This window comes from Schistocerca serialis, chromosome 1, assembly GCF_023864345.2.
Source record: "Schistocerca serialis cubense isolate TAMUIC-IGC-003099 chromosome 1, iqSchSeri2.2, whole genome shotgun sequence".
NCBI classification, from domain to species: domain Eukaryota; kingdom Metazoa; phylum Arthropoda; class Insecta; order Orthoptera; family Acrididae; genus Schistocerca; species Schistocerca serialis.
In genome coordinates this window covers 979,098,958-979,117,398 of record NC_064638.1, presented here as the reverse complement: position 1 = coordinate 979,117,398, position 18,441 = coordinate 979,098,958, and the positions used below count along the sequence as shown (strand labels likewise).

At 39.9% G+C, this 18,441-nt stretch overlaps 1 protein-coding gene across 3 annotated transcripts in view; it reads left to right on the top strand.

Moving 5' to 3' along the window:
* Positions 1–18,441, top strand: part of LOC126412923 (discoidin domain-containing receptor 2-like) — a 911,045-nt gene that overhangs the window by 686,522 nt on the left and 206,082 nt on the right. For all 3 annotated transcript variants that reach the window (XM_050082831.1, XM_050082824.1, XM_050082815.1), the window contains exons 6-7: positions 6,727–6,894; positions 13,607–13,746. In XM_050082831.1, the coding sequence (XP_049938788.1) occupies positions 6,727–6,894; positions 13,607–13,746 (308 nt within the window). The remainder of the gene's footprint in view (positions 1–6,726; positions 6,895–13,606; positions 13,747–18,441) is intronic.

Genomic DNA, 18,441 nt, shown 5'->3' with positions numbered 1-18,441 from the left:
GATAAGCCGTAAATGACTTTCAGCAGACGCTTTAGCACAATTACTGCAAACGTTTGTGAATTTTTTGAGATGTTCGTTAGTTCATTTAACTTGTTAACTTTCGAGAAAGTTTCAGTGATACATTCTGCACGCATTAAGAAGTGAAAGAAAATGTTTTACATAACCTATTGTTCATAAGAATGTGCAATATGAGTTCTAACATACAAGCGGCTATTAACAACAAACGACCTGATTCTAACCATTCATATTTATTGACGAAGTATGCTACGAAAAAGGGGCTAAATGCAAATTACCCAAAAATCCATTTTTCCTGAATTAATATAGAAGCTCTACGTGCTAATCACTAGCCAAGTAGACATCTTCTAGATAACAGCTCAATTCATCATGCAATTTGTATAACATTTATTCATCGACAGAAATGACCGCTCCTGTTATTTTGTCTGTAAACTCATTTATGCCTCAAGTTAAATGGGGAAACGTAAATACAATTCTTCATGTATCACTCAAGGAAACGTTGCATAGAATCAGGTTTAGAGATACTGGAGGCCAAGATGACACGACAGTGGGTCCCGCGCGTCTTATCCAGCGTTGGGTTAGTGTGTCACTAACAAGTTGTCGTACGCTACTGTACTAGTGAGCACAGTCTCATCCCCCTGCTCCATTGGCGGATGTAATTACAATAGCCCTTTAAACATATGTTGCGTTCATTTCCAAATTATAGATATAGAGCACAAATCAGACATTAAATGGCGCAAGAACGTACGTCAATATGCAAATATCTCATATAATAAAACAATTGCAGAATGGAATTTCCTAATACTAGAACTGTGTTCCTTACAGTTGGAGTAATAAGTCGGGTGTAGATAGTTGAGTTGGTTAGGAAATTGCATTGGAAAGGCGAAGGCCCAGGTTCAGGTCTTAGTCTTTTATTTATTTATTTATTTATTCACTGCTGTTTTTATAAAATGCGTAGCCTTGTTATCTAAAACGGGCTGTAATCTACACAATATTTGTGAAAAACTTCGGTTATACAAGTTGCGTAGTTTTTATAACCAATTAGCGACTTAAAAAGAAATAACTGTACTTATTATACTAAGAATTAATGAAATATAATCAGAAAACAAAAACTAATAATCAAACTTACTTATTCAAAACGAACTTCTTTATGAACAGAAAACAAAAGAAGGGCAATCAAACCTACAGATGCCTGTCACCAGCACGCTGGTTAGATGAGTAAGTGTCTTGAATATAACTTCACGTCTTCTCATATGCTAGCAGGAATTGGTTTACGACAGCCATAGATTCATTCTAAAAAATGTAGAATACGCCAGTGAAATGCAGACGAGACAGCGGCGTTCTTCAATTGAAGCATAAGTTCTCTCTGCGTAAATTGGCAATAAACAATATCTACAGTGCTATCGTACATTCGGTAATAGATGGGATTTCATTATTTAATGTCTGTTTGATGTAATAAATTAGCAGCCATACCGTCGACTGCTACTGGATCAAAGAATGACATATTCCTAACAAGGGTCGGAAGTCGGAACTATCAATTTCAGTTTGCGGTCTTTTGCTGAAGCACTTCTGGAACAATCTGCAGTTCATTCTTATATGGCTGCGGAGTAATTCAGTAAAAAGATTTTGTCTTGTGAGGAAAGTGGTAGTGTTTTATCATCTTTTTATCATTTAGGCAAAATGTTCTCTCTGCATTTTTGTGACTGGCGTTTATTAGTGAAGTGAAATGTAGTTCATTTCTTTGTTGTAAGCCGCAATAGTAGCGAAAGAAAGTGTGTCTTTTTCAAATTTAAGACTGATCGGCTAAGGATATTGATTACTTATCTCACTTCACTAATTAAAAAACTTTGTCTCGGCTGCGGCTGAATAGGTTTGGCGAAATGTCAACAGTTTGCACAACCTATTTTATAATTCAGACTTTTCCACACTCCTGATGTGTGGTAAAGATGTGCTTCACAGCAGTTATTCCTTACAAATTTATTTGTCTTTCTTCTTCTGACAAATCCTTCGTTAGCTTTTCTTCTTGCGTCCTTGGTCTGTCAGGATGTATGTATCAGTGTAAACACATGTAAGTGCTAATAATGATTTATTTCGATTAAGTAAAGACTATTGTTTTATTGTTTCTTAACGTCTCTTTAATTTGTTATTGACAAGCTTCTAAGTAAAAATATGGGTGAGTCTTGTTGCATGACCACGAATTATCAGCTTGGACGATGTTTGTTTAGCCGCTACTGCGGCCATGTGACCGAGATAAATATGAATTGTAGTAATTGCCTAGAGCCTCGATATCGTTGATTAAAAAGATCTCATTGTCCAGGATCAATCAGTTCAGCGCATTTGAGATATTCCAAATCAAAGTGAGGAGATCCGAAACGTATCACCCAGTTACCGACAAGGTCGGGTGACAAGGCGTCCCGTTAACAGGACTGTCCTTTTTTCGTTCTTTGTCCCGCACGACATTCAGGGGACGCCAAATGTCCCGTTTTTTCGTAATCAGCAGTAACCGTACCCTTTTTGTGCGTTTTTATTTATTTTTACGTCAATTTTGCGTCATAGACATGGTTTTCTTTATTTTTTTTTATTTTACATTTTGAACGCAAAGTTGGAATAAAGAAACATTATTTTGGTCACATGAGGAGGAGAGTTGTGAACAGAAAACTTTCCGTCATCACCCTCAGTGACAGTGACTTACGCGTGAGCTTCGAGATTCGCATCAATCATTTTCCACGCGGAAATGACGAGCGGATGTTACAAGTTTTCGTTGAAGAACGTTACACTCAATGCTTTGTAATTGTAAATTAGCTATTCACCGTTAGATGACATTTGCAGTGGATGCAACGGACGCGATGTCTTCGGACTGTTACAGACAACAATGAGAAGTAGCCGGCAGTTTCAAGAACGGGTTCGGCAAGCCCGCCTTAGGGCGCACCCTCGTCTGTTGTTTGCTGTGCGTGAATCTAACTCGTGTCCGTTAGTATGAAGAAAATAATGTTGTCTTTCTCGAAAACCATGCAATAGAAGTTCCCTTTCTCGAAGGAAACCACGAGTACTGAGGTAGAATGTACATTATGTCGTTTAGTTTTTCTATTGAACATGGAGGACATGCCGATATAACGCAGCACATAAACAAAAGGAAGCACCTATTAGGCAGTTTCTTCGATAACTTCTAGCAGCATAACTTCCTTTATTAATACGAATAAACTACAAACAGAGGAAGGTAAACGTATCGCTGCGGAAGAAGGGCTGTTTGCACTCCACACCGCAAAACACAATCGTTGTCTCTCTACAATGGACTACACGACTCTTCTCATCTGATACTTATTTGAGAACAGATTCACATGTTCTGGAACAAAATACGAGTCGATTTAAGTGAACACTTTGTCGCTGTACACAGCGCATGAAGTTCAGGTTTGTTTTCTAACGTGTGTTTCAACCTTTTAGTAAATCGAAGAAATACGGCCTAAGGGTCTCCAGTAGTGTGTAAGTTCAGGCTAATGCCTTATTATATGCACTGTGACGCAGGAACCTATTGTATAGTTATTTATGGACTCTTAAGTTTTCACCAAATTCCAGATAAATCTTAAATCACATTCACCAGTTGTAAAGCTTGTTTACATGGTCCCCAGACGTTAATTCAATACACGCATTTCTTTTGAAATACCATTAAAGTTCCTTGTCAGTAAACTTTAAAATTTGGCTCTGACTATAATGTTAGTTTTAGTATTAATGTTCTTAATATGTAATTGTTTCTGTAATTACTATGACGGCTTATCTCACTTGAATTTTCAGTTATTCAAATTGCACCTGATTATAAGGAAATATATTTTTTTAAGTAAAGAAACGACACTTAGAGGCGACCATTATTACAAGTTCCGCCTAGTGCTCACTTGACCATTGCAATGTAAATTTCACTTTAATTACTAATGGATTCATTGTATTTTCAGGGAATTTCAGGTAAATGTTAAAGCATCTTTATCGACTCTAGTCTTGTTCGTGTGGCCACCCTCCATTAATTCATTTAATTTGAACATGTCCTTACATACCTGAATACCACTGAAGTTCAGTGTTTGTAAAATTTGTAGTCCCCTTAATGTACTGCACCTGCTTGTAATTTAGATTTTTGTTTTGTTTTTGGCTTACCAATGAAACACAGCTTTATTTGGACATTATGCCAATTTTACAGTTGCTAAGTTCGTCATTTGATTTCCATTTCTGCCTATGAGCAAAGCCACAAGGCGATATACTACTTAGCAGCAATTTGATTTGTGATTCTTTGTCATTGCAGCAATTCAAAACTTAAAGGTTTGCTGCGCAAGCCTCTTGTTATTTGCCCCTAAGCTAGGGTGACCAGATTTTCCACCTGAAAAAACAGGAGATTTGCGAAAAATTTGGATTAAAAAATGGGGCACAAAGGCGCAGTAGACAAAAAGAAAATATTCTGCATATTGGACTGTATTGCATTACTAAAATAGCTATACACATAAAAAAGCATATACTTTAACAAGACACTTGAAAACATGGTTGTAATGACACTACATCATATGATAATTCATTGTTTTTCCAAGAACTGAATAATTCAAAATATTGAGAAATTGATAGAATGATTTCTAACAAATGAACACTAGTGCAGACATAAAAAAATCCGTGAACCTTTTAGCTACTGTTTCAAGAACCTTGCTACTAACTGTGAACGAATCATAAGACCTAATAACTTTTAATAACTTTCAAAAGCTTTAAACTGGTTAACAGCAGGTTGTAGAACTCCTTGCAGGTAAGGTCTCGATAATGATTCTTAACTAGTATGGCTGCTTCAATAGTTTCAGTGGCAAAACGGTTTTTTTCTTATCAATCCAAAGGGAATTCACAATTGAAAATACTCTTACCACAACAGCATTTGTGCCTGCCACAGCAAGAACAAAGCTCTGTATTTTTTCATGAAGTACCTGTACTTTTAAGAGTACAGAATAAATCGTATTAAGTCTCATCTGTTTCCAGATTAGCTTTTTACTATTCCTCAAGTTTCTTGGATACAATGTTATTTATGCATTCTATCTCATCAAACAATACATCTTCATCTGTTTGAAATGTTGCACATGTATCTACTGCCTCAAGAATTTTCAGACAGTTTAAAAGTTCATTCCAAGAAACAGACTTTTTCAGTGTTATCCAGTGAAATGATTTCAGAGATTGAAATGGGGAAGTCCACATTTCTAAATAAGTCACAAAAGAAACTTACCACAAATTTCCAAAAACATAGCGTTAGCTCTTGTAACTCTTGGCAACAATGACAACCGTCTAGTTGCTTGTATCATCCTCAACGGAATCACAGAATGATTTCAGTTCCTCCACACAAGCAGTGTAAATGTGAACATATTGAATAATTTTATTATCTATTGTTTCTGTGTCAGTGGGAAGAATGTCTGCACTCGTTTGAACTCCACTATGTACCACATGGGCTGCGCGGCCGATGCCTTGAATGTTCATCTTCAGAACACTGATCAGTTTGGAATAAACATTGTTTCTGCCCTCTTGCGCCCACCAAAGTTCGTAATACAGTTATCTGCACAAAACGCGTCAATCTTCTCAACTATATTTTGCTTTTTTAAAATATTCAGAATAATTCTGCCGTTTCTTCACCGGCGTTCTGAAGACGGATTACCTTGCACCCGAGACCTAGCCGGAATGAAATACCTAGCTTGCTTTGCTTCAATGTGAACGAAATGTCTTGAGGAAAATGTAATTATATCGTGTCTTTTATTGACTGTTAGGAAATACAAAACAATTGCAACAATGCAAATAACACTAAAGATTTATATTTGGGGAATATCGTGATGTCTTCAGTTAAAGAAGAACGGAATACGTAAGGTTTTTGACATTTTGTTTTGATCTTTAAGGATTGGTTTTGAGATTACCCTCCAAAAGAAACTTTAAATCCGGCGCGGGATTAGCCGAGCGGTCTGAGGCGCTGCAGTCATGGACTGTGCAGCTGGTCCCGGCGTAGGTTCGAGTCTTCCCTCGGGCACGGGTATGTGTGTTTGTCCTTAGGATAAATTAGGTTAAGTAGTGTGTAAGCTTAGGGACTGATGACCTTAGCAGCTAAGTCCCATAAGCTTTCACACACACAAACTTTAAATCGATTTCACATCATTGTTCCACTTTCAATAGTAAGTTGTGTCATTATTTTGAAAACATTCATCATCGCACCTGGTACTCATAACATTCACGGCGTTATAGCACATGACATAGCATTAAGTCCGTAAATACCACTCAACTCACAGGCGTTTTGCTTGGGCTGTGCAAACAGCGAGCGTTGTGAACCAGCGATGCCACATGTTTCGTTTACCATCACTAAATCAGAAACTGGTAAGTGGCGCTTGGTCTACTGCTTCGAAACTACAATTTGGATTGCGGCTTGTGAATTTGTGACGCAAAATTGAAAATCAAACATAGACGAAGCTGCGCTTAGTCTTTTCCAATACTTCGCGGTAACGTTAGCGACGACAACGGTGACATTCCACCAAACAGATTATGATGTTTCCAAACAGAATGCGTTCACTTCACATAGATTACAGGAACGGCGCTTGGTCTAGTGATGCAGTGTATTTGAATCTATAGCACAGGAAGTAAATCAATTCATGTCGCCCTTTCTCTGACATGATCCGCTGTCAGCGTTATTCCACAGTATGACGGACGCCGGCGCTCTCTTTGCAGAGGGCCTGCTGAGCTACAGCGTGGCGCAGGGCGCGCGTGGCTTCACGGACCGCCTGTACGACGGCAGGGAGGCGGCGGGACACCTGTCGGCCGGCCTGGGGACGCTCTCCGACGGCAGGAAGGCGCACGAGCTGCTGTCCAGCCTGAACCCCACGCAAGGCGACGCTGGTAAGACCGTCTCCACAACCTGCCGCCTCCACCCGCCCGTTGCAAAATCTGACGGTGCAAATAAATACTTTGCTTGACAATTTTTGAGGAAAATTTTCCACTTCCTCTTATAAGTTAGTGTCTTACTTTTCTCATATAAGGAAGTACTGATCGCTTGATAGGGTGATGGTGTTGAGACTGAAACGTTCCGTGCGTCCCTTATTTGAAGCGACGGTACTGTCGCATGAATTCCACTCGCCGCTGCTGCGCCGAAATTCACTCACTTTTAGCGGTGTGCAACTCGTGAAACAAATTACGGCAATTTCCAGAGCAAATCTGAAACGCTTATTAGTGGACCCAGATTAGTTTTCTGCACTTTTACACGTATGAAATGAGCCTAAGTCAGGGTAGCCAGCCTCGCTTTCACCCCACTAATAAAAGGTCTGTAGCAATCTACTGTTAGAAGGATTCCAAGATCCGACCACTGTACTGGAAAATTTACGCCGCTAACATTTCATATACAGCTTCCAGGTAATCCCTAGCATCTTCACCGGTTATCCTCACCATGACAAAAATAGATAACAGATCAAAAGTCGTACAAAAACACTACACTTCTAATTTCCACGTAAGCAGCTGAGGCACTGAGAACCATAAGAACACAAAGCATAGACGCTATGTTTTGAGAAAAACATATGTTTATGGAGGTCAAACGTTTAGGCAATCCACAGGCCTCAGAGTCTTACCTATTTTCTAATCAACTCTCAACACCCTACATTTCCTATGAAAAATAATAAATCCACTTGATGATTGGAAATATTATTAATATTTAGGATGATGTTTTTTCTAATGTTAATTCACAAAATTTCCGTATGCAGGCTAGCGACAATAGTGTCTTTTGACAGTACTTAAGTTTTTAATTAATGTGAAGCTAGAATCAGAAATAAAAAAGAGATACTAAATGCACAATATGCAAAATTGTGACCTATTCCAACACATTAAGATCCTTATAATTTTCATTGAACATATTCTGTGGCATGGGGCTCATATAAAATTGCCAGTATACTTCAAATTACGAAACACTACTTCTACGTACATGATGTAGACACTAAATTATGTTGGCATTCCTAGCAAACAACTAAGCAATGCAGAGCAACGATATTATGTATTTTGTGATTTAGGCCCATGTGGAAAAGAATATCGGAAAAATCGGTGAGACAGGTTTTCGTGAATGTTCTGATAAACGGTGTGGGGCTACAGATATAGATAAAACGGGTTCACTATAAGAGTATCAGATACCAGGAGCATGCATACATGCTATAATCTCAAAATCAATGACTGTGTGCTTTAGGCCCTTATGGCTCTCAGCACCTCAATTGTAATTTATTGCTTCAATTAGACCTAGTCAAGTTCATCTGTTGCAGCTAACCACAGCACTAATTGGTACGAAACCCATTCCGACAAATCACAAGTAGTCTGGCTGTCAACAGTCGCCTATATAGTCTCAGAACTCTCATCATGCACATGGGAGCGTACTTGTGGATTTTTATAGGCTTACTGAAAGAAAGAAACACTTTATGGATCGCTAACTACCGATTCCACACTGATAAACACTCCTACATCACCACCTCCGCCCCATAGGGCCCACACAGCATGAAGCCCCGAGGACTGTCAGCTCACTTTTCGATTTCACCTATTACAATCCGCTCGACGAAATTTGTGTTGACACTTAATCCTTTCAATTTATGAACATCAGGAACAGAAATACAGTAATTTCATTCAGCAGTTCCTGTTCCGTCTAATAGGAATCCCCGAAAAGGTGCTGCTTCCTGCCGTGCCGTTCCAAAAGTTTGTTCCTGATAGATGCGAGGAAACACCTACCTTCGTGGTAAAGTCAGTAGTCCCTGAGACAGCATTGTAGAGCACGATAGCAACCTAGGCATTGGAAAAGATCGCCACATTGGGACCTTATCAATCGTATAAGAGTATATTAACGTAGAATTTCAAAAACTGCTATACCTCGAACAAAAGTAACGTCCTTCATAGGATCCTGATTGGTACTACTCAAGCCAGCTCTCGGAACTAATACTCCGCACATATTAATCATTTCAGTTTTCCAGTTTGCTTGCTGCCACACATGTAAAACGGGAATGTCCACCATAGACTTAAATATTTCAAAACTTGATTTGGAATATGGGTCAAGAGAACTACGAAAGGTCAGTAATGAAACTCTACAACACAACAGTTGTAAGGAGGAATGAGTTTAAAGTGAAGGTCAAAAACAGAATCCATCTTATGCAAATGACATTTTAAATGTAAGTATTGGGTATCTATAGGAGAAATAGAATGAGAAACTTGGACGTAGAGGGGGAAGCGGAACATTACAGCAAAGGATGTAAATTGCAGAAACCAAAGGTCGAATTAAGCACAGAGGATGCCCTATGAAAGATTATCAAAATTATGACTCCGTTATAACTCAGTAAGAAGAAAAAATGATTGCGGATCGATTAGAAAATGGATTTAATAGGCGCAAAATTGAATCAGTAACGATTCATACGTGCTCTTGCTTTAAGAATACGAAAATTGTATCGTCTTTTGCACTTAAGGTAACATAAGTCATTTAGAGATACTATTCTCATCTCTCTTCTCGACCTTAACGCTCTTGTCTGAACAAAATGACAGAAACACCCATCCCCATCAGAGAAAAATACTTTCTCTCCCACTCCCTCGATCAGCCACTTTCTAGAAGTTTTTGGTAGTAGCAGGAATCAGACGGTGGGATAATCTCCCGCGCTATAATAGAGAACTAAATAGCATCTCCAGCTTCAGATACAGTTAATGACGTATGTACTAAAGCAGCAATAATGATTACCAGTGTCCCTGTATACACCCCTTACTCCTGTACATCCTTCTTTCCAGCCAAACGTACCTCATTTCCCAGTATTCTTAGCTGGCGCAGTCTCTCTAGATTTCCTTTCCCCAGAAGAAGATATATTAGAAAACATCTGTTTAGTACACCTATAAATTCTTTTTATATTTGCCACTGTTATTGTGCTTATTAATGTCATTATTATTACTGTTATCACTGTCAGTGGCAACACCAACAGTATTTCGAACAAGTACTGCCAGTTTAAATTTATTGGTTCATATTATTATTTACTCACATTGCCACTATGGACATGGTCCTCATCAGATCAGGTTAAACAAATAAATAAATAGCCATTTGAACATCGAGTGAATAACACACCACTTCCGTAACACAGTGCTCCAGGAAATACATATCACTGACGGCAAAGGGTAACAAAAGCTGGGAATCTAGGAATAAGTATCGTGCGATAACCATAATTGTCATTAACCCTTGTATGCCTATAAAACAGTGAGAGAAAAGTCCACTTGAACAGTTAACTACGATCTGTATTTGTTTGGGAAGCTCTCCTCGAGGTTGCAAACAAATTCTATATCACCATCCATCCTACCCCAATAGGATTATGCAGGTTCCGAAGGGTTCAAGACGACGTCAGCCTTGTAAAATAGGATACATAAGTAATTTCAAACACTCTTTACAATCATAAAACTCGAAGGAAAGTTACAAAATTTGCTACAATTTTCGAACAAACTACCAGTTGTGTACTGAATTTATTTGGTATTCGCAGTCCAATGTATCAATCGTATCTGGGGTAGTATCTTAAAAGTTTGATGTTTGTGGGAAGTAATCACTGTCGGCTTCTAGTTAAGAAGGTCGGTTGATGCCCTTGCATCAATAACTGTTAAGAACGGAAGTACAGTACTTCATTCCATGTTGAAATATGGCTAGGGTAGTAATCACGATGACAGAAGAAGAGAGGGAGAAAATCTTTGCTGAAACTTCCTGGCAGATTAAAACTGTGTGCCGGGCCGAGACTCGAACTTGGGACCTTTGCCTTTCGCGGGCAAGTGCTCTACCAACTGAGCTACCCCAGGAAGTTTCAAATCAGCGCACACTCCGCTGCAGAGTGAAAATCTCATTCTGGAAACATCCCCCAGGCTGTGGCTAAGCCATGTCTCCCCAATATCCTTTCTTTCAGGAGTGCTAGTTCTGCAAGATTCGCAGGAGAACTTCTGTAAGTTTGGAAGGTAGGAGAATAGCTACTGGCAGAAGTAAAGCTGTGAGGACGGGGCGTGAGTCGTGCTTGGGTGGCTCAGTTGGTAGAGCACTTGCCCACGAAAGGCAAAGGTCCCAAGTTCGAGTCTCGGCCCGGCACACAGTTTTAATCTGCCAGGAAGTTTCATACGAGCGCACACTCCGCTGCAGAGTGAAAATCTCATTCTGGAAAATCTTTGCTGTTTCCACAATGTAATTCAGTGACACCCTGCGGCGTTATTTAGCACACAATCTGGTGATAATCTACGCTACTATATAAAGACATGTTGTAGTTTAACGATATCACCAAAAATTTCGAAAAATTCTTTATCGATTTACCTCAAATTTTTACACGATACTCCACTAAACGTTAGACCTAACATAGGCTACAAATTTTTCTTATAGATGGCACATAAATATGTGTGTAATACATAAGGGAGAAAACCTGTTGACAAAAATCTCGAAAAGTTCTTGACCAGTTTTTTACACATTGCTCTAATAAAAACACAGACATGGGTTGCATATTTTTTAAATATATGTAATATGTAAAAATATATTTAATACATAAAGGAGAAACGTCACTAGCAAAAATCACTTCAGATTTTTACACGATACTCTACTAACATTCAAACTGACATAAATTTTGTGTTAAATTCGACTACAAGCGCGAAAATGCTGTACTGCGGAGGTGTGCATTTTTATTTTCTTCTTCACAGTCGGTTTTGATTCACATATCAGGACGTTTAAACCATTAGACAAATTCTTTCTTCTACATCTACATCTACATGGATACTCTGCAAATCACATTTAAGTGCCTGGCAGAGGGTTCATTGAATCACCTTCACAATTCTCTATTATTCCCATCTCGTATAGTGCGCGGAAAGAATGAATACCTATATCTTTCGGTACGAGCTCTGATTTCCCTTATTTTATCGCGGTGATCGTTCCTCCCTACGTAGGTCGGTGTCAACAAAATATTTTCGCATTCGGAGGAGAAAGTTGGTGATTGGAATTTCGTGAGAAGGTTCCGTCGCAACGAAAAACGCCTTTCTTTTAATGATTTCCAGCCCAAATCCTGTATCATTTCTGTGACACTCTCTCCCATATTTCGCGATAATACAAAACGTGCTGCCTTTCTTTGAACTGCCGGCCGCGGTGGTCGTGCGGTTCTGGCGCTGCAGTCCGGAACCACGAGGCTGCTACGGTCGCAGGTTCGAATCCTGCCTCGGGCATGGGTGTGTGTGATGTCCTTAGGTTAGTTAGGTTTAAGTAGTTCTAAGTTCTAGGGGACTTAAGACCTAAGATGTTGAGTACCATAGTGCTCAGAGCCATTGTTTTTCTTTGAACTTTTTCGATGTACTCCGTCAGTCCTACCTGATAAGGATCCCACACCACGCAGCAGTATTCTAAAAGAGGACGGACAAGTGTAGTGTAGGCGGTCAATACTTATATATCTTTTCTTTGTAGATAATTTCAAACAAAAACTGCATAAACAAGAGTGAGCTGTTTTGCTTTCTTCCTCGAAATCAGAATTAAGAGGAAAGAAGAAAATTATACTTACAGCTTATGGTTAGAACCTACTATGAAATCTGAATCATCCCAAACTTTGCAGTCCTATCCTTCCACAGGTTAAAAGTAAGGGGAATACTTTCATTAGAACTACTATCCTCATACAGGTCTCCCCTGTACCCCTTATGTTAATGATCCCAGCCAGTTTATCCATTCATTATAAGTGACTTCATTTCCCAATAAAGGTTTCGTTTGCAATAACAATTAACAAGGCACAAGGTCGGAGAAAGAGGATACGAGGAGATGGACAGAGAGAAGGAAGAAGGGGATGGACAGAGAGGGGAGTGAGGATATAGAGAGAGATTGGCGGGAGGGGGGGGGGGACAAGGCAGACAGTGAGAGAAGAGAGGAATCGGAGATGGACAACGAGAGGGGGGGAGAGGAGGAAATGGGCAAAGACAGGGGGTGGAAGAGATCGACAGAAAGAGGGGGAGAAAGGAGGAGTCAGGGAGGGGCAATGAGTAGGTAGGGGAGAGGAGGAGATGGGCAATGGCAGTCGGAGGGAGAGATGGACAGAAAGAGGGGTAAGGGAAAGGAGTTCAGAACATATTTACAACTCCCATGCATATTCAGCAATTGTGAAGCATTGCCGGGTTCGCTAGTTGTTATAGGCCACGCTCTGTTGTCGCCTCCCTTTCGTTCTACGCAGCGATCAAACTTCGTCGGTGAAATTTTCTTCCGCCACATGGATTCGAACTCGTTTTCACCGGATCGACAACAAACATGAGCGATCTCGTGTATGTGGTCTGACCACGAAAGGGAATGGTGTTTATTCAGCGGTGCTGTTGAAAGATTTCACACTACACGTTCTTGACATATTAAAACTTTGCGCCGTACCGGAACAATGGCTTTCGTGGACGATGCTCCATTCGAATGAACCTTCCAGGCAAGACCTGCTGCCCACTTACAATGCTGCAGTACTGTCAGTATTCGTCTTTTCATTTCCACACATCACAAAATTTCTAGAAAGCAGTAATTTTGTCTAATTCGTAATTTCTCGGCCTGTGCAAGAGTTCAGACGAGCTTTGTTTGTTTACGGCTCTGCAGACCACGGCTGGGTGGGCTGGCGCAACGACACGCCTGGCATGGAGGGCAGTCCCGTGGAGATGCTGTTTGAGTTCGACCACGTGCGCAACTTCTCGGCGGTGCACCTACACGCCAACAACCAGTTCAGCAAGGACGTGCAGGTGAGTGTCTCAGAGAGAATATTCTCGCCTCCTATTCAGGGTACAAGCTCTTCATTCCTAATAATACCTCAAAGGTAAAAGTTCTACTTTCCTCAACTTTTACTACCTACATCAACATCTCAAACCACTCGATGCATTAAAATACTTCTCAATTCAGTTTGTGAAGCCAGACCAAATCCAAAACTAGTCTAGCACCACTTGCATTAATTCTGTTTCCTTAGAACAAAAGACTTACATCTTCCATACGATCGTCATTGGGAGACAGTATGGCATGTCGTATACTGTATGAATAGAAACTTAGGTCGTCCAAATTCAAAAATTAGAAATCATGCACCGCCATTTACTGGATCAAAGATTTTAACAACGTAACAGTTTCTTTCTTTTTAAAAAATGTTTATAGACTTCAGAAATGCACGTTGTGAAGTGCCTGGCTGTCTTGCATAAAAAAACTGGGTAATTTGCTTTTGCTTATGTGTAGACACTCATTCCGACGGTGGCAAACAGCTCTTTGCCGACCGCTATAGGAAGAATTTTGATGTTGATGAGTATTGTATTATCGAAGAAAAGCTTGTCTCATTTTGCATTTTTTAATTAAAACTTAACTTAAATGTGGATCAATTCCATCAACGAAGTCCGTTATTCTTCCTAATGTTTCCGGAGTATTTGATGCAGAACCTCGTACGTTACTTAGGAATATCTTGGGTTACATTACCAAGTCAGACAGTGTCAAGCGAGTGTCCATCAGGATGAGTCGACGGTTCGACGTCATCCGCTGCGAAATGGACTTGTTGGCGATTGCGTAGTAGGCTACCACCGTCCAGAAACCGACAGCGCCTCGACTGCAAGGATTCGCGAATACGATGCCGGCGCGCTGAGTTGCAAAATGTAGTGTTTTATTTCTGTCCATCCTACAGAGATGGCCACCATTGTAGCGACCCCAATCTGGCAGCCTGCGTTATTGAACGGCATACTTGACAAACGCCAGGTGTGAGGCGATGTTTTACACAAAACGCGATCTCTACACGTAGTTATTAAAGGCTACGGAAAAAGCTACCCCCACATGAGGAAGGTTTTGAGAGTTCAAGGCACTGCCTCTGCTTCCTGCAACTCCGCATGACGCATTTCAACTGAACGACATCCGGTCACATGTGGCGAGGAACGTGCAAAACCTTCTTCGTAGAATTACGGGTACCATTGCGTCATTACCTGCTTCTTTATAAGGCAGGTCGCCCATCAAACACATTATTTACATTTAGTTTTTCTGCGATTTCCCTAAAAGACTTAAGGCAAGCGCCGAAATGGTTCCTTCGAAATGGACATGGCCGATTTCTTTCCCCCAGCCCAAGCTTTGACACCATCGATGGTTACCACCAACCTCGATGGAACGTTAAAACTTAATCTCCTTTCTTCTTTCTTCACCGCGTTTTAATGCACTAGAATATTTTCTGTTTCAATCTGGCGTCATCGATTAAGTGCAAAGTTTTCTTCTGTAGGTGCATGAAACGATTCTCTTAGCACTTGTGTTGCTCAGACAAAGCATTAACTTACCTGGTCACCACAAACTTCCTTAATGCAGTAGTCCCTTGATGCAGTATCGAATTAAAGCATACACTGCACTGGCAGAGACGAAGAAAATCGTATGGCTGCGATCAAAAACGACATCACCACTACCTAATTTTTATCTGTGAGTAACTGTCGAATAACAAGTTTGAAATAGCAAAGTTAGAATTGCCAAAGTATTTAAACTTGGCGGTATTTGATACAGTACAATTTCATCCTCAGGATGTACTAATTGTTCGTAATATATACTTTCTGAAGGTTATTCAAATTACGATACTGCATCATAGCAACGGAAGCTCTGAATTGGGGCCGTGCGGTTCTAGGCGCTACAGTTTGGAACCAAGCGACCGCTACGGTCGCAGGTTCGAATCCTGCCTCGAGCATGGATGTGTGTGATGTCCTTAGGTTAGTTAGGTTTAATTAGTTCTAAGTTCTAGGCGACTGATGACCTCAGAAGTTAAGTCGCATAGTGCTCAGCGCCATCTGAATTGGGGATTTGTAAGGTAACCATATCTTCTGAAACGTTCGATTTTGGTTAATTGACGAACAATCAACCCCATTTTTATGTGGAAATTTCTTAAGAAAAAGCACCTTAAGAAAATTATAGTCATCGCAAAACATATGAAACCGTGCCGTGCAAGTCTGCGAAAAGCATAGCATGCGATGCCAAGACATTAAACCGCTGGAGAAGGGACGCCAGATCAACGCCATTAGTATGACAACAGAACAGAGAGGCTTCAGACATTGAGGGTATTGAACATAAGTGACGACGCCGAAAGATAGGCGAGTGTTAGGTCTATTATAGTATTTAATCACTTACCTGCAAATCAACATCAAGAAATGATCGACGCCCTTAAGCTAAGCTCACCGTCATCTGACGTGTAACACAGAGTAGGTTACATGCATCTGTAGCAGAACGCTGTTTCAGTATAATGACTCAGGAAGTTCTGTAATCAAAATTAAATCTTGCATGTAGCAGATTCTTCCACGAATATTGCATAACAGTCAAACCACATGTATGAACAGATATGAAAATCCGTGACGCAAATGAACATATAAAAGTTCAAAAACATTAAAAATCCATTAACTGTCACGTTATACTTTTATAGCCGTGCCAGAATTTTAACGGGAAAAGCAGTATAAACAGTTTAGAACGAAAGACCATATTACAAAGCTGTGCGGCTATAAATCGTAAGCACCATTTATTTATTTGTGGCTACCCCTTTTGGGTATCTCACTCAGTTTTCTCTGAATTTTCCAATCATATGTTCCTTCAGGTGGACTACATCATTTAGAAGATGAGGTTTTCCTTTTTACAACAACAGTTGTAGGGCTGCTATCAAAAACGGAAAAACAGATAAAGAAAGACATCTGTGAAATAATGAGCGAAATTACAGACACGTTAGTAAAATATTTGCAAGGCGATACAGAATCATCACTGGATGGAACTGTAGAGGATACTATATATATATATATATATATATATATATATATATATATATATATATATATATATATATATATAGAAAAAGCAAAATATTTGTAAAAATAACGAATAATTAATAATTATAATATGTGTATGTTTATAAGAAAGATAATGTTTATTGAAAGCTGGTTCATGCTTAGGGCACTTGTATTCGTGATATATAAAAGACGTAGGGAAGTCCCTCCGCAACGGAAGTGGTATGGCGCGATGTAAAAGGTGGTTTTGGCGGTCGAACTGGGTGGCTCCTTGGTGTGAACGGTACGCAGAATGTGGCTAGGCGTAGCACGGTACACTTCGACGGTGTTAAGAGAGGCAATTGGAAGCTGCTTTGCAAGGAATTTTTGCCTTGGATGTGGATCTGGCTTTTATTGGTATTCTCGGCAAAAAGGAATGGCTCTAATATGTTGAAAACCCGACGCCAAGAAGAAATTTTGTGGAGCATTCGAACTGAAAGACCCATGAGTACAGTTAGCCACTATGTCGCTTGCCACCAAAACTTCGCCACTGCTTTACTACCTTCATACATGCAGCTATGTATGGGTATGGACCAGTTAATTTCTATGTGTGGTTTTAATAATAATCCAAATGCTATAAATTTGTGACCGGAACCGTATCTTCTATCATGATCACGAACTTATGCAGTGTCATCTCCTAAGTGGTACTAAAACCGAGTATCCTGTTTTAAATGAACAATTCTTGCATTCAAGTGTTTCAAAGTGATTTTGTTTGTCAAATATAAAAGGGTAGTAAAAGTTGAAGTTAAAACCACAAAAGTGAAGTGAGATAGGATTTGGCTAAAGAACTCTCAGTATATTGCAAAGTATAGTTTTGCGAGAATACAGTGCCGGATTGTGTGAATGTCATTGTCTACAATACCTGCTTATCAGGTGATAAGAAAAGACGAAGAAGTTGAATGGTTCAAATGGCTCTGAGCACTATGGGACTCAACTGCTGAGGTCATTAGTCCCCTAGAACTTAGAACTAGTTAAACCTAACTAACCTAAGGACATCACAAACATCCATGCCCGAGGCAGGATTCGAACCCGCGACCGTAGCGGTCTTGCGGTTCCAGACTGCAGCGCCCTCGACCGCACGGCCACTTCGGCCGGCACGAAGAAGTTGAGCTCGTTTTAAAAATAGTGTGGTCTTGATTTCTATCATGAATTATTCCTTTTTCGAAGATAATTAAGCTCAGTGTTGAAGTTTTTGCAAAGTAAAGTATGAACTACTCCAAGTGAAGTGAAGGATAGCTTTGTTTGAATTAGCTTTTTCCGCTGAAATAATCTTAGAGCTTGACTAGTGACACTATGCTAGTTTACGGGTCCCCGTCATATTCTCCACATATTAGAAAGAAAATTTAACTAAAACTGCTGCTAAGGAAAACTGATATATGTAGAGGAATTTAAACAGTGTATTTATGGCATTTATTACCTTTATTTGTGTTTTTTTTTCATGTCAGTTAAGACAGACGCCCCTCATGTCCAGATTTAGTTCTGCACTATATACGGTAACATTTCAGTATTGGTTTAAGTAATGATCTTGAGTGTGGCTTGAGTTAGTACGAGCTTGGTGCAAATTTGCTTTCTATGATTACTTGTGTGTGCATTATTGGTAACTGCTGCTACATTCAGCTCAGAGTGCCCTGTGTC